This window comes from Urocampus carinirostris, chromosome 17 (genome assembly GCF_059441175.1).
Source record: "Urocampus carinirostris isolate Australia breed hairy pipefish chromosome 17, RoL_Ucar_1.0, whole genome shotgun sequence".
Lineage (NCBI taxonomy): Eukaryota > Metazoa > Chordata > Actinopteri > Syngnathiformes > Syngnathidae > Urocampus > Urocampus carinirostris.
Window position 1 is genome coordinate 3,867,234 of NC_142365.1, and position 21,654 is coordinate 3,888,887.

General features: G+C 45.2%; 1 protein-coding gene across 2 annotated transcripts in view; it reads right to left on the bottom strand.

The window, feature by feature from the left end:
- Positions 1–21,654, bottom strand: part of LOC148348971 (cell adhesion molecule DSCAML1-like) — a 143,246-nt gene that overhangs the window by 116,124 nt on the left and 5,468 nt on the right. For both annotated transcript variants that reach the window (XM_088320437.1, XM_088320436.1), the window contains exons 2-3: positions 8,231–8,551; positions 3,820–3,966 (exon numbers count right to left, since the gene is read on the bottom strand). In XM_088320437.1, the coding sequence (XP_088176563.1) occupies positions 3,820–3,966; positions 8,231–8,551 (468 nt within the window). The remainder of the gene's footprint in view (positions 1–3,819; positions 3,967–8,230; positions 8,552–21,654) is intronic.

The window sequence follows — 21,654 nt, forward strand, 5'->3', positions numbered from 1 at the left end:
AGAGAGATAGAGATGTATATAGATAGAAATAGAGAGAAAGATAGCGATAGAAAGATAAAGATAGAGAGATAGGAGTAGAGATAGATAGATATAGATAGAAATAGTGGTAGATATAGATAGAGATATAGAGAGATAGAGATATAGATAGAAATAGAGATGGATCGAAATAGATAGAGATACATAGATAAAGAGGTAGCCAGAGATAGATAGAGGGATAAAGATAGAGATAGAGATAAAGATAGAGAGAGATAAATAGAGAGATAGATATAGATAGAGAGTAAAGAGATAGATAGAGAGATGGATAGAGAGATAGATAGATATAGATAGATATAAATGGATAGAGATAGAGAGATAGAGATGTATATAGATAGAAATAGAGAGAAAGATAGCGATAGAAAGATAAAGATAGAGAGATAGAAGTAGAGAGATAGAGATAGATATAGATAGAAATAGTGATAGATATAGATAGAGATATAGAGAGATAGAGATAGAGATATAGATAGAAATAGAGATGGATCGAGATAGAGATACATAGATAAAGAGGTAGACAGAGATAGATAGAGAGATAAAGATAGAGATAGGGATAAAGATGGATATAGAGAGATAGATATATACAGATAGAGAGATAGATATAGATGGAGAGTAAAGAGATAGATAGAGAGATGGATATACTTTATTCATTCCTGGAGGGAAATTCACACTTCCAGCAGTATCCTTGTGTTGAAAAGTAAAAATAATAAAATAAAAGAAATAGAATACAAATATACCCAATATAACGTTGATATAGAGTATTTAAAAGTGCTATGGAAAATACACACTGTCATAAAAATAGGGTAATATGCAAATGTGGGGGTGGGGTTCAATGTGGGCTTTTACTCCCCGGGTGGCGTTAAAGAGCCTCATGGCATGAGGGAGAAATGATCTCCTCAGATAATGTTAGGGTGATGTCACTCCAAAGTGTCCATGTCAAGGTTAAAATGGCCGCACGGACAAAATGACGTTTTTTTGTGATACGTAAAATAACAAAACGGGATTTCTATGTCGGCGATTGAACCAAACCTTTACTGTAGTTTGTGTGAGACGCCTTGGTGGATTTTGCATAAATGAGATCTAAAAGACCATCTGTCGGAACCCCGGGCCATTCTTGCCCTACTACCCTCCTTGCTTCAATGTCAGCTTTCCATAGCGCTACGAGATCGTGGTTGAGAGCATTGCAGAAGTAGATGTTTTTCGAGACTGCATGATAAAACACACAATCGAATCGGGAAACAAATGAAGCAGGGTTCACTGTCGAAGCTAAAAGCTCGGTTTTTGTGGCTAATGAGTGAAAAGGGCTACCAATTTCATATGCATTGCGAAAATGTTAACGTATCGTGTTGTTATACTATAGGCTTTCACAGACGCTGCCCTACTTACGAACGAAATACCTTCCGGACGATCGTTCGTAAGTTGAATTGGTTGGTAAGTTGCTTCAGTGCTATATTTTGGATGTTTAAGGTTTAGTTTAAGGCTTGTATAAGTAACCTGTATTGTTTTGTACTCAAAAATAAACATTTGATAAAATGATATGCTCTAAAAAGATAAATAAAGTCAAGTTTAACTTACTTTTGGAAGAGAAGCTTCAAAAGGGTGTTAGAGAGTGGACAAAAAAAAGCGATCCAACCATTTTCTCAACCGCATCAAGCTTTCTTATTCTACTTTAATTAAAAAAGAAACGGCTCGCCTCTTCTTTACACCAACCATATTGAATGGATGCATGAAACATTATAACAATAAAAACGTCAAAGCACGCTGGAGATACGATTTCTACTTTTGGGTGGATAATGGGTGACCTCTCACGGCACCACACGGCAGAAAAAAAGCACAAAAGTACTGTCCTATACTCGAAAAAAGGTGCACACAATACGAAATCAAACTTAGGGCAATGTCAAGATATTTTTCGACATTGTAAGTAGGGGAGTGTCTGTATAATATTTTATTATACTGTGAAAAAAAAAATATACCATTCTACAAAACTGAACGAAAACAAACAAGAAAAAGCTATACATATACACATATATATATATATATATATATATATATATATATCAGGCCGTACTTGCCCAAGACACACCACAGGAAATGGTTCCCGTAGGACCCTAGAGGTTGAGTGATCCAACTAACCAACCATAACTAGGGACCGGGTAGAAACATTTGTTGGCCTGGAGAAGGATGGGCACCACCAGGCTGTACTTGCCCAAGACACACCACAAGAAATTGTTCCTGTATGACCCTAAACTATAGATTACTTAGACTCTTGGATTACTCAACCTTTAGGGCCTAGAGGTTGAGTAATCTAAGAGTAATCCAACAAACCAACCATAACTAGGGACCGTGTGGAAACAATTGTTGGCCTAGAGAGGGATGGGCGCCACCAGGCTGTACATTTCCAAGACACACTAGAGGAAATGGTTCCCGTATGACCCTAGAGGTTGAGTGATCCAACCAACCGACCATAACAAGAGACCAGTGGAAAAAATGTGAGGCCTGGAGAAGGATGTGTGCCAACGGGCTGTACTTGCCCAAGACACACCATAGGAAATGGCTCCTGTATGACCCTAGACTCTAGATTACATAGACTTTTGGATTACTCAACCTCTAGGGCCTCTAATCCAAGAATAATCAAATCAACCATAACTAGGGACCAGGTGGAAACTATTGTTGGCCTGGAGAGGGATGGGCGCCACCAGGCTGTACTTACCCAAGACACACCACAGGAAATGGTTCCCGTATGACCCTAGAGGTTGAGTGATCCAACTAACCAACCATAACTAGAGACTGGGTGGAAATATTTGTTGGCCTGGAGAAGGATGGGCGCCACCAGGCTGTACTTGCCCAAGACACACCACAGGAAATGGTTCCTGTATGACCCTAGACTCTAGGTTACGTAGACTCTTGGATTACTCAACCTTTAGGGCCTAGAGGTTGAGTAATCCAACCAACCAACCATAACTATGGATTGGGTGGAAACATTTGTTGACCTGGAGAGGGATTGGCGCCACCAGGCTGTACTTGCCCAAGACACACCATAGGAAATGGCTCTTGTATGACCCTAGACTCTAGGTTACTTAGACTTTTGGATTACTCAACCTCTAGGGCCTAAAGGTTGAGTAATCTAAGAGTAATCCAACTAGCCAACCATAACAAGAGACCAGTGGAAAAAATGTTAGGCCTGGAGAAGGATGGGTGCCAACGAGCTGTACTTGCCCAAGACACACCACAGTAAATGGCACCCCTATAGTCCTAGAGGTTGAGTAACCCATCTAACCAACCATAACCATGGATTGGGTGGAAACATTTGTTGACCTGGAGAGGGATGGGCGCCACCAGGCTGTACTTGCCCAAGACACACCATAGGAAATGGCTCTTGTATGACCCTAGACTCTAGATTACCTAGACTCTTGGATTAGAGGGCCTAGAGGTTGAGTAATCTAAGAGTAATCAAACCAACCATAACTAGGGACCAGGTGGAAACATTTGTTGGCCTAGAGAGGGATGGGTGCAACCAGGCTGTACTTGCCCAAGACACACCACAGAAAAATGGCGCCTTCATAGCCCTAGTGGTTAAGAATAGGGAACGATAGAAAAAGGACCCGTCTGCCCAAAGGAGGGCAAAAAGGAGGCTGCGTGATAGAGGAGGTGGGCGTAAGGCCGGGTCAGTGATCCAGAAGGGCCAGCAGACAGAAACACAAAAGTCAACATACGTCAACCGTCACGCAGCAACACGAGCGAGATAAAAGCCGTCCCCCTTTCGGAAATTGACGGGACAAAATGTCTTACCTGGCACGATAGAAACGGTGTCCCTCTCCCAGGATACCACGCTGACGTACTCTTGCACGGCGGTGGGGATGAGGCACTTGAACACGGCAACGTTGCCCCGCATGGAGCGCTGGTCCGCCACCCGCACCGTGTAGGGCTCCCTGAAGACTGCAAACATACACGAAAAAATGGGAATCTGCCGTCCGTCTGCGGCCCCGAGGACGCAAGTCAACAAGAGAGAAGCTCGGCTTGACCTGATTGATATTTTCTATTTTTTGAGGTTGGGCCTGGGCTTAAGATCTTACCTCTAGGCTGAAAGTGGTGGACAAAACCTTGTCCTAATTGCAAAAGGCTTGCTCCATTCGGAGTTGTCTAATCTTTTATAGCGTGATAGGCGGGAGGACAGAGTGTAGCCTTGACCCACTAAACGTCATTGGTTTTGTCGCGCAACTGAAAACGAGTGCTGAAAGGCACAAGGAAGAATTTGGACTGCGGAGACGCAAAGTGTAGTACTTTTCAAAAGAAGAGAAATGATAAAAAAGTAACTTAATGGCGGAGCAAATAGTAAGGACAAAACTGGTTTGTCAGGAACCAGAACAGGATCAGGACCCAAACGTGTGACGTTCTCACACAAGTCTTATTTTACGGGAAATGGGGAGTCATGCACGTTAGACTGCGGTCTGGCACGAAAGACAGGAAGCCAGAGACCGACGAAATCGATTCTAATTGACCGAGTTGATATCGGACAGATGGGGTTGATACCGGACAGGACAGGACAGACAGGATGGATAATGAAACAGGACAAACTAGACGGGAACGGAAACCGGAGGTAATAATAAACATGACAAAAATGGCCGAGAACAAAACTGGAAACCGATATTAATCAGGACAAAAATAAACAGGAACAATACTGGACAGGAAATGCCAGCAGGCAACAGGAAAACCGAGTCAAAACCCACGTCTTGCGGGGCAGAGGTTCGTTGACGGACTGACAAAGGAAAAATGAAAGCACTGAGCTTAAATAGATACAAAGCCAATCCGTCAATGAGCCGCAGTTGGTGCCACACGGGTGGGGCCAATTGGGCGCCATGGCAACTGTGACACCTGTTAATTAAAAAGGGGGGAAATGATAAGTTTCTGATTTTAATATTGAAAGAACGCAAACGAGATTTCATAGGATGCCAGTTCCGTATTTTGATGTTTTGACTATTATCATTGTTGCTATCGGCCATTGATGTTGGTGTTCTTTGATATCCACACTTTTTAGAGCTGATCTGTTTTTTGTAACCTTGAAGATTTCATTAAAAATGGGGGTCGGAAGAGGCAGCACGGTGGCGCAGTGGTTAGCGCGTGTGCGGCACAGTTCTGAGGTCATGAGATCGAACCTTCTTGTGTGGAGTTTGCACGTTCTCCCCGGGCTTGCGTGGGTTTCTCCCGGGAACTCCAATTTCCTCCCACATTCCCAAAAACATACATGTCAGGTTTATTGGCCGGTCCAAGTTGTCCTTAGGTGCGAATGAGCGAGTGTGTTGTCTGTCTCTTTGTGCCCTGCGATTGGCTGGCAACCGGTTCAGGGTGTCCCCTGCCCACTGCCCGAAGATGGCTGAGATGGGCTCCAGCACCCCCGCGACCCTACTGTGGATAAGTGGTGCAGATAATGGATGGATGGATGGGTCAGAGGAGAGTTTTAGGCTGAAAGCTCCTATTACGGTCCTCTTACAAGTTTAAGATCTATTGATGTCTCCTCTCCTTATTTTGAGTGTCTACTAAATTTTTTTCCTTTTATTTTTTAAGGGAAAATTTTGATTTAGATTTTTTATCACAGTACTCGACCTCCTTTGCAACCTGTGGAAGAGGTCACCGGTTACGGGATGTTTGGTCGGCGCTAATCCCTCGTCTCCTGCAGCCAGGCTTTTGGGTCATGCGGGAATGAAGGCAACACCCGGCTGGCATGCAACTCAGGGTCCTGCCTCAAATCCGCAACTTGGCGCTAGTATTAGTATTAGAATGAATATGAGTATTAGTTCTGGTCGGCGTGGGAGGGGGGGGGAATATGAAAGCAGATGTCGGTGGCAGCAGGGAAGGAGGGGGAGGAAGCCACTGGCCTGAATGAACCGGGGATAACAGACACGGCGCCACGTCTATATCATCCAGATTTACTCCGGCGGTGATTTGAGGTTACGGTGGGCAGGTTTGCGTAGGGTTACTTAAACTGGATTACTTTCAATGACTTTTGGATTACTCCACTACCAAAAATGCTAATAAAAGACAAAAAAAAAACTAAATATGAATAAAATGACTCAATTTTGTGCAGGCTTGGGGAGTAACAGAATACATGGAACGGCCAAAATGATGTTTGGATCGATTTTCGTTTTGTTTCTGTCGCATTTTATGTTCGTTTTGCCGGAGATCAAAGAGATCAAAGCCAGGAGAGAAAGCTTACCACGTGTTGTGAGTCATCATTTTAGTCCCATTGAGTTTCTTTTGTCTTTTATTAGCATATTTGGTGTAAAATAGAATAGAATATACCTTTATTGTAATTGTTACAAAATGAGTTAACATTGTGACAACAAAATTGGGCATGACACTCCAGTTTCACACATTCACAGTGAGGTAAAAAGCCAAGAAGATAAAGGAACAGAGAAGATAAGGTTATAAAACAAGGAGGATAAGGCTATAGTTATAATTTACATGATTTTTACACAAGAAGGGCAGCACGGCGGCGCAGTGGTTAGCGCGTGTGCGGTACAGTTCCAAGGTCTTGGGAACCTCCTGTGTGGGTTCAAATCCAGCTACCGGACTTACTGTGCGGAGTTTGTATGTTCTCCCCGTGCTTGCATGGGTTTCCTCCGGGCACATTCCAAAAACATGCATTTCAGGTTAATAGGCCGGTCCAAATTGTCCCTAGGTGTGAATGAGCGAGCGAGTTGTCTGTCCTTATGTGGCCTGTGATTGGCTGGCAACCAGTTCAGGGTGTCCCCCGCCCACTGCCCGGTGATTGCCGGGATGGGCTCCAGCACCCCCGCGACCCTACTGAGGATAAGCGGTGCAGCTAATGAGATGAGAGATGAGATTTACACAAGAAATGTCAGCATGTAGGATGTTACGTACTATTGTATATTGTATACTATTGTAGTATTGTTGTACTGGAGTAATCCAAAAGTCATTGAAAGTAATCCAGTTAAAGTAACCCTACCCAACCCTGACGGTGGGTCTACCGGTTCCATCTCTTCTTGGTGAGGAGGGGGCTTGTTTTACGGACTGCAACCCCCAAAAGTGCCATTTTACAAGAGATGAATTCTGGTTTATGAAAGCAGCGTCATCCCGACTCATCGGTGAAAAGCAGAAATTACAGGACGTAATGGAAGATAATTACGAAATTGTGCTGTGCCTATTTTTAGTCGGGCATTTCGGAGAAATTTGACAAGGAGGAAAGACGATAGAGCAAATAAATGGCAGCACATGATCATCTCTTAAACGGTCTGATGTTCCGAGCGTCACGCGTTTGGGTCCTGGTGTTTCTCGTCACATTTGTACTATTAAAGGACGTGCGACCTAAGAGGAAGAAAAGGTTTTCGAAAGCCAAAATTCAGAACCAAGGGGAAGGACAGCTTTGTATATGGAAAAATCGGAATGAAGAAACCTAAGAAACCAGGTCTAATTGTCACGGTGGGCCATGGCGCCCAATTGGCCCCGCCCGTTTGGCGCCAGCTGCGGCTCGTTGACGGATCGTCTTTCCGTCTTTTTCAGCTCAGTGCTCTCATTCTTCGTTTGTCGGTCCGTCAACGAACTTCTGCCCCGCAAGACGTGGGTTTTGACTCGGTTCTGTTCCTGTTGGTATTTTCTGTCCGGTATTGTTCCCGTTTATTTTGTCCCGTTTAATTTCGGTTTCCAGTTTTGTTTCCGCCTATTTTTGTCCTGTTTATTATTTTCTCCAGTTTTCGTTCTCGTCTAGTTTGTCCTGTTTATTTTCGACATCCTGTTTCAATTATCTATCCTGTCTGTACCGTCCTGTCCGGTATCGACCCCAGCTGTCCGATATCAACTCGGGCAATTGGTATCGATCTCGTCAGCCTCTGGCTTTCTATCATTTCACACCAGACTGCTACCTAACGTGCATGACTCCCCATTTCCCCTAAAATAATGAGCTTGTGTGAGTAACGTCACGCGTTTGGGTCCTGATCCTGTTCTGGTTGATGACATAATGAAAATAAACCCTTCAAATCAAAAGAATTGGAAGCCATTTATCACTATAATTTGATGCGGTTTAGCTGAATTGATGTGCTCCGTTGGTGTTCTAGGTCAACCTGCAATCGGGAACGGACGGACTATTTCGGGGACGGGTGATCCCGCTCTTATTCACCATGCGCTGTCTCGTTTTGACCTCTAGGGGCGCTGTATTTTATCCTCAAATACGTTGTCATCCACTCACCGGCTTTAATGCGGATGTTGGGGCTGCGGATTTTGCCCGCCTGGTTCTCGGCAGTGCAGAAGTAGTCGTTGTCGTGGATGTAGCTGTTATAGGCGGAGGGCGAGAACGGGTACAGCTGCAAAGTGCCGTTGGCGTAAACATGGCGGATGTGGGGCACGTCGTAGATGTCGTCACCGGTGGCCAGGTACCAGCGTAGAATGGCACTGGGGGTGCCCCCTGCTGGACAGGGTAGGGACACCCCCACCGAGCTGGAGTAGGTGACCCTCTGCAGGGAGGCGTTCACAAAGTAGAGCCTGGTAGAGCCGACATCCTCACTGTGTACTGGAGGAACGAAAGGAGGAGAAAACATCAGGCGCCAGGACAGGGTAGAACTATTTTAATCGTTGACTGGTCACTGATGATTAAAACCATTAGTCCGGTGGTTCTAGACCGCGGGTGTTAAACAGGCGGCCCGCGGGCCAGATCGGGCCCGCTAAGGGATTGAATCGGGCCCGCGAGACAACACTCAGAGAAGCGCAAGAGGAAAACAAGCTGCAGGTTGAAATATGTCAAAGAAAGGTGCCTCGAACAAAGACACGGTACTTGTTTTTATTTCTCTCTCTCTCTCACCCCTTTTCTCCCACTCTGTCTCTTTCACTCCCTGTGTCTCTCTTTTTCTCTTCCTTTGTTGCTCTTTCTCTCTCTGTCTTTTAACCTCTTTTGCTCTAACTTCCTTTTTTCCTTTTCTCTCTTCCTACCCTTCGTGCTTTCTTTTCTCTTTTCTCTCCTTCTGTCTTTCTATTTCTCTTTGGATTTCTTTCTTCCGCTCCCTTTCTTTCCCCCTATCTCACAACTTCTCTTTTTATCTCTTGTTTCTCACACTCTCTCCCTCCCTCTCTCTTTCTTTGTCCCGCCCCTCTCTCCCTTTCCCTCCCTCCCTCTTTCTCTTCTTTCTTTATCTCTCTTTTTCTTTCTCTTTTATCTACTAGTCCGGCCCCCGACAGTGTTTGTTCCATCGTGTGGCCCCCGAGTTCAAATGAGTTTGACACCCCTCTTCGAGCTACCAAACCCCATCAGTTTCATACGTGAATTTACCGAATCCTACTGTGATGTAAAAGACAAATACTGAACAACAATGTCAACTGGGCAACTAAAATGCTTTCCATTGCACAAAAATAAAAAAAAATCAGGAACAGTAACATTTACATTTGTGGTTGTTTTCGGTGGGATTCGCCTTTTTCATGATTTGATGTAAATTAGTGGTGTTGCCAGAGTAGCGCAACACTTTGACAAATGACTCCTGGCATTGTCTGTCACAGTTGCCATGGCCCCCAATTGGCGCCGCCCGTGTGGCGCCAGCTGCGGCTCGTTGACAGATTGGGCTTTCCGTCTATTTAAGCTCAGTGCTCTCATTTTTCCTTTGTCAGCCCGTCAACGAACCTCTGCCCTGCAAGATGTGGGTTTTGACTCAGTCCTGTTTTCCTGTTGGTATTGTTCCAGTTTATTTTTGTCCTGTTTAATATCAGTTTCAAGTTTCGTTCCAGTCTATTTTTGTCCTGTTTATTATTCTCTCCAGTTTGCGTTTCCGTCTAGTTTGTCATGTTTATTTTCGATATCCTGTTTCCATATCAATCCCGTCTGTCCCGTCCTGTATCGACCCCATCTGTCCGATGTCAATTACATGACTCCACATTTCCCGTAAAATAAAAGGATTGTGTGAGAACGTTACGCGTTTGGGTCCTGATCCTGTCCAATTCCTGACATTGTCTATTTTCTGTGGCCGAAAAAAACGTCCACACTGTGCTACACTTACACTAATGTTCCATTTTTTTTTTAAATTATTATAAATAACTACATTGCTAACTTTAACAGTATAAAAAAGTCATTGAAATATTTCTATTACAATCATTTCAGAATAAAAGCCAAGAGGGACCTAAAATGCAACAAGGTGACAAAATGGCTAATACTGAATAACAAGACAACTTGCACAATATTTAGAAAATAAAGTCATTCATGTCATGATTACTGATGTGACTCAGCTGTGCCCGCCCATTTGGTGCCAACTGCCGTGAGTTCTGATTGGCTCCCTGTCAGTATTTGAACACAGTCCTGTCTGTCCCCTTTTGTCAGTCCGTCTGCGAACCTCAGTGAACACTAGGCAAGCCTTTTTCGACCCAGACTCCCACCTGTCCTGTTTTTTGCTCCCGTGTGTGTCCGGCTTCGACCCGTTTTGATCTTGACCACAACTGCACTCCCGTCTCGGCTTTCGACCTCTTTTGTCCCCGACTTCGTCTACTCTCCCGTTTTAGCCTACGACTCGCTTCCGACCCCGACCACGCTTTGCTCTCCCAGTCCCAGCTACCGACCCGTTTTTTTTCCCCTTCCTGACACCGCCATCGCTCGCTACGGAAGATCCACTTCTGCATTTGGAGCACCATCCGAGTACAAGGGCGACTCGCTTCCCGCGTCCAGCAAACACCGGATCGTGGGCGCAATAAAACTTGTGAGAAATGTAAAGCAATCGGGTCCCGTTTCTGTTCTGGTCCTGACGATGAATGAAAATAAAGTGTCAATTATCTCTCATTGGCTCTGTTGCCATAGTGACAATGGATTCAGAGGTTTTTGTTCAGGGACGGTAACATGTTTTCGTTTACGGTTGCAGCCCTTTGTAGGGTGAGTATTCTTCATGATTTTATGTAAATTAGCGGTGTTGCTACAGTAGCAGACCGCTCTACCACGCAGATTACACTTGTCCCTTTATGTTGCTTCTGTCATTTTAACATCCCGGTACGGTACGTGTAGAAATCTGGCCCACTCCTCTGCCTGGCAGCCGGGACGGAGCAGCGATCCAGGTAAGAGAGTTGCTGAAAGTGTGCTTGAGAGTCAAACAATCGTCCATAAATTTAAAGAGTGGGTGGGCGCTGAGTGAGGGAGGGAAGGACTGCGCTCTCTCCATATAAAAGCAGGACAGTAGTATCAATTCGATCCAAGTACGTGCTTAGTATCAATGATATCAGTATTTGGATCGATCCGCCCACCCCTAAACGTATACAGTCATTTCTGTATGTTTCAATACAGCTTGAAACAGAGATACTATTATACTCAGGTAGCTGCTTGTCTCTTTTTAAACCCCCGTCTTCCTGTCACCCGTTGTCAGTCCGTCTGCGAACCTCCGCTCACGCTAGGCAAGCCCTTTCGACCCAGACTCTCTCCTGTCCTGATTCCTGTTTGATTCCCCTCCCTGACCCTTTTCTGAACTTGACTATGTTGTTTTCATTTTCTCCTTTTATACTTCCTTTTTTTCTTAAACTTCTTTATACGACATCATCATTCATAATAGAATGCATCAAAGCAAGTGAGCCGTTTGAGAGCCGGCTCTTTTAAAGGAGTTGAGCCGAAAAAGCCGGTTCTCTAAAAAGAGACGGACTTCCTTTCACTACACAAATCTGATGTTGAATGATGCATGATGGGAAATCCCCAGGCGGCAGACGCATGCGCACAGTGGCATCAAACCGCTCACTTCGTTTGCAACAAAAAAAAAACATACCGAGATAGAGGCTACCGCGGCGAACTCGTTTGACTTTGATTTGTGGTTTCGTGATAGCTGGTGTTTACCGGGCGCTACCCATAAACGAGAAATTTGCATTTTTCCGTACGGAATTTCTTGTACATTAAAGGATTTTATACATTTTACTATAAAGGATTTCATACAATTAAATACAAGTTACATTTATTTTCTTGTCTGTCATACACGTCTTAAAATGTATAATGAATGTACAGGTTGACAGGTATGCCACTAAAACTAAGAGAAACGCACGCAAGTGGGTCCTGTCCCGTCTTCGTTCCTGTCCGAAAAACATTCGTGACAATTGTACGTCGAATGTCCAGCTGCAAACATGGGTCACGTGATGCGGAAAGCCAGGGATTAAGGTAGCTGGGCAGGGGGAGGAGACCCCTACCTTCGATACAGTACACAAACAAAGAGAAAGCAAGGGATGTTGGGTTATGTGATTGAAATTTCTACGCCAGACACAGATTTCAGTCTTTTTAATCTCCTTACATATTTAACACACACATACACACAAATGCACCGGAACAGACATCCGGGGCAAGTCTGTGGCGCTCAGATTAAACGGAGAGAGAAAGTCCTACAGGAGGGAAGACGGGAGAATAGCAGAGAAGTCGGGGTCAAGAGAAGAAAAACTGGCACACAGTTTATTTATGACTGTGAGGTTCCGAATATAACCCATTAAAGGTGAATTCCTTTAAGTAGTAACCGGGCTAATCTTTTGTTGGAACCTTTTCATGTTTTTCTTTTGTTTTTACAAATACTGTGTCAGGAACCGGAACAGGATCAGGACCCAAACGCGTGACGTTCTCACACAAGCTTTTATTTTACGGAAAATCGGGAGTCATACATGTGAGGCAGCGGTCTGGCGTGGAATGTTAGGAAGCCAGAGGCCGACGAGATCGATACCAATTACCCGAGCAGATATCGGACAGATAGGGTCGATACCGGACAGGACCAGAGAGACAGGATTGATATGGAAACAGGATATCGAAATTAAACAGGACAAACTAGACGGGAACGAAAACCAGACAGAATAATAAACAAAACAAAAATAAACGGGAACAATACTGGACAAGGAATACCAACAGGAAAACAGGACCCAGTCAAAACCCACGTCTTGCGCCCCCGAGGTTCGTTGATGGGCTGACAAACGAAAAATGAGAGCACTGAGCTTAAATACAAAAACTGGAGAGAATTATAACCAGGACAAAAATAGACGGGAACAAAACTGGAAACCTCAATGAGGATAAGCGATACGGCTAATGAGATGAGATGGGAAACTGGAAACCGATATTAAACAGGACAAAACAAACAGGAACAATACCGGACAGGAAATACCAACAGGCAACACGACCGAGTCAGAACCCATGGGGAAGAGGTTCGTTGACGGACTGACAGAGTGAGAAGGAAAGCCAATCTGTCAGATGGCGCCACACGGACGGGCCAATTGGGCGCCATGGCAACAGTGACACGTGTTCTAAGCACAAGAATTTTGGTGTACCAGTTTTATTTAAAGAAGAAATTTCGCGATACAAACGAAATTCCGGACAACGAGCAGTTCCAGAGGCTACCATTAGAGATCATTTACCCCTCAATTGTGCAGTAATTATTTGTGTGAATGTAATTTAAAGTTACAGTAACTTAAATTTTAGGTGTCATTGAGAGCGAGTGACCGAGACGATCCGGACTAGAACCAAAATGGGAAAGAAGAGACCGGTTTTGAAAGAAAAACAACATATAAGAATTGTTATACAGTACACAAAATTGGAAATTATCAAAAAAAAAGAAAAAAAAATAAACATAAAATGGCGATCACGAGCACAATACCAGAACGATCAAAGCCCGTATAAAGAGGTACCACAATGGCAGTGTCGGGAACGGAAAAAAACGGGTCAGTAGCCGGGATAGAAGAGCAAAATCGTGGTCGGGATCAGAAACAAGTCGAAAGCCAGGAGAGGAGAGTAGACCTGGTCGAGATCATAACAGAAATAGTATGTTTTTATAATAGTATTACTGTAGTGGTATTTTTGTAGAATTCCTGTAGTATTTTTTTTAGTATTTGACTTGACTTGTAGTATTAATTTAGTAGTTTTGTAATATTTCTGTAGTAATACAGAATGTTTATATTGTAGTGTTACTGAAAAATACTAAAAAAATACGACAGAAGTACTACAAAAATACCACTACAGTAATACTAAAATACAAACATTCTGTATTACTACAGAAATATTACAAAACTACTAAATTAATACTACAAGTCAATTCAAGTCAAGTCAAAAACTAAGAAAATACTACAGGAATACTACAAAAATACCACTACAGTGATCTCATTATAAAAACATACTACTTCTGCCGTCTTTTTTAGTATTTTTAATCATAGTATTTTTGTAGTATTAATCAGGTAGTTTTGTAATATTTCTATAGTAGTATATTTGTATTGTAGTTTTATTGTACTAGTATTTTGTAGTATTTTCATAATAGTATTTTTGTAGAATTAATTAGTAGTTTTGTAATATTTCTTTAGTAGTATGTTTTTCTTTTTTTGGTGTAATAAATATTACTATTGATGGTGGATTAGTAGTTGTGATTAATGGATATACAAATAAACATGACTTGACTAGATGGTAGCGGGAGACAAACAGGAGCAAAAACAGGACAGGCGAAAAAGGGCTATCCGTGTAAAAAGAGAGATTCGCAGAGGGACCGACAAAAGGGGACTGACAGGACAGAGTTTAGATACTGACAGGCAGCCAATTTGTCAAGAAGCTGCAGCTGGCACCACACGGGCGGGGCCAATTGGGCGCCATGGCAACCGTGACATAAAGACTGTTCGAACCCGATGCAAAATCAAGGAACCCGGGCGATACTGTTACACACGGGAATACTTTTGCCTGAAAAGCCAACACGAGCAAAGTTCTTACGGCTTACCTTACATGTAAAAATACAATCAAGTGTTATAGCATAGCCTAGTCTAGCTATTACAGTATAACAGCACGTTTTACATCCAATCCTTTCGTCCGTCCCCGATACATAAAAGTCTTTCAGTACGAGATTAATGCCGGAGCATAAAAGTCGAAGGTAGTCGTCGTAAAAACGTCCGGCCGGGGTTATGATTTAACCCAAATAACTCCGAGAAAACTAAAAAACGGACGAAACAAACGCTAGTAGATCAACCTTGTCGCTAAAGGGCTAAAACCACGAGCTAACGTTAGCATCTTCGAACGACAATCGACGGTAAAAGTGCAAAAGTGAGAGCGCCCCGAGCGCTAAATCGATAAAAGTGTGTTACAGACGGGATATGAAAAGTGACGGTCCAGTTGTGAGCGGAAAAAAACCAGGTCAGACAACCCCCCTCCCCTCCACTCACAGATTACTGATAATGGCTTCTGAGCATAAAGCCATATTAAAGATTGCAATATCTATAATCTCCCAATGGGGGGACAGGACTAAAGTAGAGGAGTGCGGGGGTCACCCTGAAAGCTGGGGGGAGGAGTGGCCCCGGTGGTAGATTATATGCCCGGGGGCTTGGGACACACAAGACTGGGGTCCGTACTATTTTTCATGGCCGAATTCAAGGGGCTTTCGAACCTTATTTTCTCAGTTTCTTCAGTTCCACTAAGACAGGGGTGTCAAACTCATTTTAACTCGGGGGCCACTCGTTGGAACTAGCATTGTCCCGGGGGCCGGAAGGGTAGATTAGAGGGAAAGAAGAAAAGATAAAGAAATAAGAAAAAGAGAGAAGTAGAGAAGGTAGGACAAAAAAAGAGAGAAAGAGAGAAAAAAGCGAGAGAAAGCATGAAAAAAGAGAAATAGTGAGAGAGGGAAAAAAGGAGAAATAGAGCTAAAGAGAGAAGGAAAGAAAGGAAAGGAGAAGGAAAGAAAGAGAAGGAAAATGGAAGGGAGAGAGAATAAAGGAAAAAAGGAAGAGAGCAAAAGAAGGTAAAAAGACAGAAAAAGACCAAGAGGAACAAAGAAAGAGAAAAAGAGACAGAGTGAAAGAGAGAGAGAGAGAAAGAGAGGAAGAGACAGAGAAAAAAGAGAAAGAAAGAAATATAAGTACAGCATTTGTGAGAGGCACCTGGCTTTGGCAACATCAAGTTGACATACTTCAACCTGCAGCTTGTTTTTGTCTTGCGCTTCTCTGAGTGTTGTCTCGCGGGCCGGATTCAATCCCTTAGCGGGCCTGATCTGGCCCGCGGGCCGCCTGTTTGACACCTGTGCACTAAGAGGAGAAATCGGGTGTGAATCGAGTACTTTGCAGATTTGCAACTCATCTCATTAGCTGCACTGCTTATCCTCAGTAGGGTCACGGGGGTGCTGGAGCCCATCCCAGCAATCATCGGGCAGTGGACACCCTGAACCGGTTGCCAGCCAATCGCAGGGCACACAGGGACAGACAGATGGTAGCGGGGGACAGACAGGAGCAAAAACAGGACGTTTTAAGATTGCGAGATTAATGCCAGACCATAAAAGTCGAAGGTTTTCGTCTGTCCTGTTTTTGCTCCTGTTTGTCGTTTTAAGGGGCTTTCGGTTTCTTCAGTTCCACTAAGAGGAGAAATCGGGTGTGAATCGTGTAGTTTGCAGATTTGCAACTCATCTCATTAGCTGCACCGCTTATCCTCAGTAGGGTCACGGGGGTGCTGGAGCCCATCCTGGCAATCAGCGGGCAGTTGACACCCTGAACTGGTTGACACCCTGAACCGGTTGCCAGCCAATCGCAGGGCACACAGGGACAGACAAATCGCTCACTCATTTACACCTAGGGACAATTTTGGACCGGCCAATCCACCTGAAATGCATGTCTTTGGAATGTGGGAGGAAACCGGAGTGCCCGGGGAAAACCACGCAAGCACAGGGAGAACATACAAACTCTGCACAGGAAGTCCGGTAGCTGGATTTGAACCCAAGACCTCAGAACTGTGCCGCACACGTGCTAACCACTCCACCGCCGTGCTGCCCCAGATTTGCAACTATATTTGAAATTTACTAACGGTCACGACCAGAACGGAATCAGGACCCAATTGCGTAACGTTAACCAAAAGTTTTATTGAAAGAAAGAGGAAGGGTTTCGCCCACGATCCGTTACTCGCTGGACACAAGTTGCTCTCGCAATCGGATTGCGATCCGGAAGTGGATCTTCCGTAGCGCGCAATCGCGGTATCAGGGACAAAAAAAACGGGTCGATAGCCGGGACAGGAGAGCAAAAACGTGGACAAGGTCAGAAACGGGTCGTAAGCTGGGACAGGAGCACAGACGTGGTCGGGATCAAAAAACAGGTCGTAGCTGGAGACAGACGGGGAGATCAGGAACGGAGGGGTGGAAAAACGGGAGCAAAAACAGAACAGGAAGGAGTCAGGGTCAAAAAGGCTTGCCTAGTCTTCACTGAGGTTAAATCAGTGTAGTCATTAACGTGCACGTTTTGTCAAAGTGTCATAGAAACAGGGCACAAAAATTTCGACGTAAACAAGACTGCACCACGTTGACCTGGCCTTAAGGTTAAAACAACAGTAAAATCACTTAAGCAATTTGGAAAAAGTAAACAGTACTATAGTTTGAAGATTCTAAAAAAACAAATATCAAAAACTTTAATTTAAGGACTATTTTCCTCGTTTTACGATAGGAATCTATCTATCTATCTATCTATCTATGTCTACCCTGGTCATATCCCTCATTGTGATGAAACGGGACACGAGAAAGCAGCCATGTCACTCGGGTCGGGGTGACACAACACACTCTTCTGTTCAACAGCAGGGCCCGAGAGCTTTCGCTGGTTTACCCCTGCCGCATCATACGGGTGCCCTGGAACCCCGTGAATGGTTTGTACACATTTGTCATGGCCAAATTCAAGCACTTTTTATGGACTTTCAAAGCCAATTTTCCATTCTCTCCAGTATTATTGAAAGAAAAATATGGTGCCTGTCAAGACCAGAACGGAGACAGGACCCACTTGCATAACGTTACTCTCAGATTTATTGTGAAGAAGGGAAAGAATTGCACACACGGTCCGGTGATCGCAGGTCGCTCAGAACGCGGAAGTGTCACTTCCGTGGCGAGCGATTGCAATGTAGGTAGCGGAAAAAACGGGTCAGTAGCCAGGACAGGAGGGCAAAAATTGTGGTCGGGATCAGCAACGAGTTGAAAGCCAGGAGAGGAGCGTAGACGTGGTCAAAATCAAAAAAACGGGTCGAAGCCGGGGAACCGACAGGAGCAAAAACAGGAGTGAGTCAGGGTCGAAAGGCTTGCCTGGATTAAACTGAGGTTCGCAGACAGACTGACAACAGGTGACAGATAGACGAAGGTTTAAATAGTGACCAGGAGCCAATCGGAGTCCGGGGCAGTTGGCGCCAAAAGAGTGGGCACGGGTGAAGCATATCGGTAATCATGACAGGTGCCACAAATAAAGTATCGTGAGAAATTATTCACCGTTTGTAATGAGTCTTTCACCATGCTGTGGAGGTGTTTTGGCCCATTCTTCCTTGCAAAAAAATTTCCAATCTGCCATATTGGAGCATTTTCTAGCATGATTTTCCCGTTTAAGGTCACACGATAGCATTTAGACCCTGGGGCACAGCACGCCTGACTACGTAACAGGGTTTTCCATCCACTGGACGATATTGACTGGTCGGGAGGCGAGAAAGGTTTGAGTTGCCTAGCTTGTAGTACCAGCTTCTGGTTTGCTCCCTTGTGGACTCCCAAGGGCAGACTATGGATCTTACCATAGATCTACAAAATGGAGAAACCATGGCTAGCCCAAATTGGCTGCTATGGTGTAAAAGCTTTCAGATTCATTTCTGGATTGTGGATCCTGGACACTGCTCAGCTATTTTCATAACATTCATATCTCCTGGTGAACAGTCAACGGTGTCACAGACCAGGAACGGAGACGGGACCCAATAGCGTTCGTTTTACTCAGTTTTTAGTCAGAAAGAGAACAGTGCTTGCATCCACGATCCGAGGATCGTCGGTCACGGGTAACGCGGAAGTGGCACTTTTCGTGTCGATGGCCAGGACAGGGGAGCAAAACAGAAACGGGTCCAGAAATAAGTTGGGCAACAGGTATCAGGCAGGAAAGAGGGCAAAACAGGTCGATGGCCAGGACGGAGGAGCAAAAGCAGAAACTGTCATGATTGCCGATTCAGGGGACCCGTGACTGCCCAATTGGCGCCAACAGCCCTGAGCGCTGATTGGTTCAAAGACTCTTTTTAAACCCCCGTCAGACCGTTTGTGAACCTATGCTCCTAGCTAGGCAAGCTCCATACCGTCAGACATTTTCCTGCCCTCTTTTTTCCTGCCTGATACCCGTTGCCGACCTGTTTCTGGACCCAATTCTGCCCTGCTCTTCCATCCCGACCATGGACCTGTTTTGCTCTGCCTGTTTCCTGCCTGATACCTGTTGCCGACCTCTTTTCTGGACTCGATGCCGCCCTTGCTCTCCCGTCCCGGCTAACGACCAGTATCGCCGCTGCCCACGATCATCCTCCCTCGAAACGGAAGTGCCACTTCCGCGTTCCTGCCACCCGTGTCCGTCAATCATCGGATCGTGGAAGCAAGCACTGCTCACTCTCTATCAATAAAACTGAGTAAACGAACGCTACTGGGTCCTGTCACAAGCCAGAAACGGGTCCAGAAACAGGTCAGCAACAGGTATCAGGCGGTAAAACAGGGCAGGATAATGTCGGAGAGTACAAAAGCTTGCCTAGCTAAGAGCATAGATTCGCAGACGGTTTGACGGGTTCCTTTCGGAAGACGGGAGTTTAAAAAGTGGCAGGGAGCCAATCCGCGCCCAGGGCCTTGCATCAGTAATTATGACAAACGGCCCACTTTTCAGTTATCGGACCGATTGTCACAAGTCAGAGACGGAGACAGGACCCAATAGCGTATGTTTAACTCAGTTTTATTGAAAAAGAGAGCAGTGCTTGCTTCCACTATCCGATGATTGTCAGACACGGGTAGCTGAAGGCAGGAACACGGAAGTGGCACTTCTGTGTCGAGCAGGGATAGTCGTGGGTGGGAGGAAAGCTGCTCGGTAGCCGGGACAGGAGAGCAGGGGCGGTAATCGAGTCCAGAAAAGAGGTCGGTAACAGGTATCAGGCAGGAAACAGGGCAAAACAGGTTGATGGTCGGGATGGAAGAGCAGGGTAGAAACGGGCCCAGAAACAGGTTGGCAACAGGTATCAGGCAGGAAAACAGAGCAGAAAAATGTCGGAAGGTTTGGAGCTTGCCTAGCTGGGAGCATAGGTTCACAAACAGTCTGACACCGCTAACAGGGAGCCGGGGGGTTTAAAAAGTGGCAAGGAACCAAGCAGCCGCAGGTACCCCGAATCAGTAACCCCGACGTCATCCTTCATTTAAACACCGGTTCGATAATTATCCTGCATCCCGAAAATAGGAAAAATTCTTCCCAGCGTGTAAGGGAGCGCAGTACCTGCAGCGGGCTGTCAGAGCGGCAGCCGCTATTTTATACATCCTGCCACGGCGCCCGCATGAATATGTATGTCGGCGAGGTAGAAGTCATAACCTATGCAAGGTTTCATCATGCATAATGCAGCCGATCCACGCCTCGCCAGGATGTGCGCGAGGGAGTGCATGCACACAACAACACTCCGGCAGCCCTAATGGGAAACGCCGGTAAACAAACCCCAAAGCCACCCGACATTTCAACATACATGCGTCTTGGCGCCCCCGTTCCCACCGAGGGGTGTAATAACGCGTGTTCTTCCATTATCTCCATCCATCTACATCACTGATCAACGCCACAGCCTTCTTTATTGGATTCTGAGGTGGAAATGAGAAGGAAGGGGGGAGGGGAGAGGTACTACTCCCCCAGAATGAGAAGTTTGGTTGTCGAGAGCTTGATGGCGAACCGGTTGACGGTGAATCAACAGGGCCTCGGCTCTGACGAGCTCTTGAGTTTGAAGGATCGATGCCTTCCCGGGTTTAAAGTTCCCAGGACACGCGTGTTAGATTACTATTCCATGATCAGGGACTCGGAAGTTCCACACAGTTTTAAGGAAAAGAAAAACTAAAATGTGTCAGGACCGGAACGGAGACAGAACCCACTCGCGTAACGTGTCACAGTTTCATTGGGAAGATGGGAAAGGATTGCACACACGATCCGGAGATCGCTGGTCGCGGGAGTAGGTTGCTCTTATTTTTATTATCCACCCGTCATTGTTCATCTTTGTATCTCTGCCCCTTGCCGTCTTTAAGTGACACACTAGATTCTGTACGTAATGCTGCTTGTGGTTTATGGCCCAATTTTCAGCCCGTCAAAATGACAGACCGCCTTAAAACGTTTCCGTCAAATCCTACAAATATCCGCCAATAATAGAAAATAGTCGTTTAATGTGACCTCTGCAGGCGTAGAAATATAAAAGATGTTAATATTTAAACAGTGTTGTTTTCCACTGTCAAGACCAGAACGGAAACAGGACCCACTCGCGTAACGTTTCTCACAAGTTTCATTAAAAGAAAGGGAGGGGGTTGCGCCCACGATCCGGGGATTGCTGGATGCGGGAAGCAGGTTGCTTTGAACGCGGAAGTGGGACAACCGTGGCGAGCGATGGCGATGTCGGGAACGGAAAAAAACGGGTCAGAGGAGCAAAAAACATGGTCAGGATCTGAAACAAGTAGAAAGCCAGGAGAAGAGAATAGATGTGGACGAGATCAAAAACAGGTCGTAGTTCGGGACGGGAGAGCAGACGTGGTCGAGATCAAAACAGATCGTTGCGGGAGACAAACAGGAGCAAAAAGCTGTGTAAAAACAGATTCGCAGACAGACCGACAAAAAGGGACTGACAGGTCAGAGTTTAAATACTGACAGGGAGCCAATCCGTCAACAAGCTGCAGCTGGCGCCACACGGGCAGGCCCAAT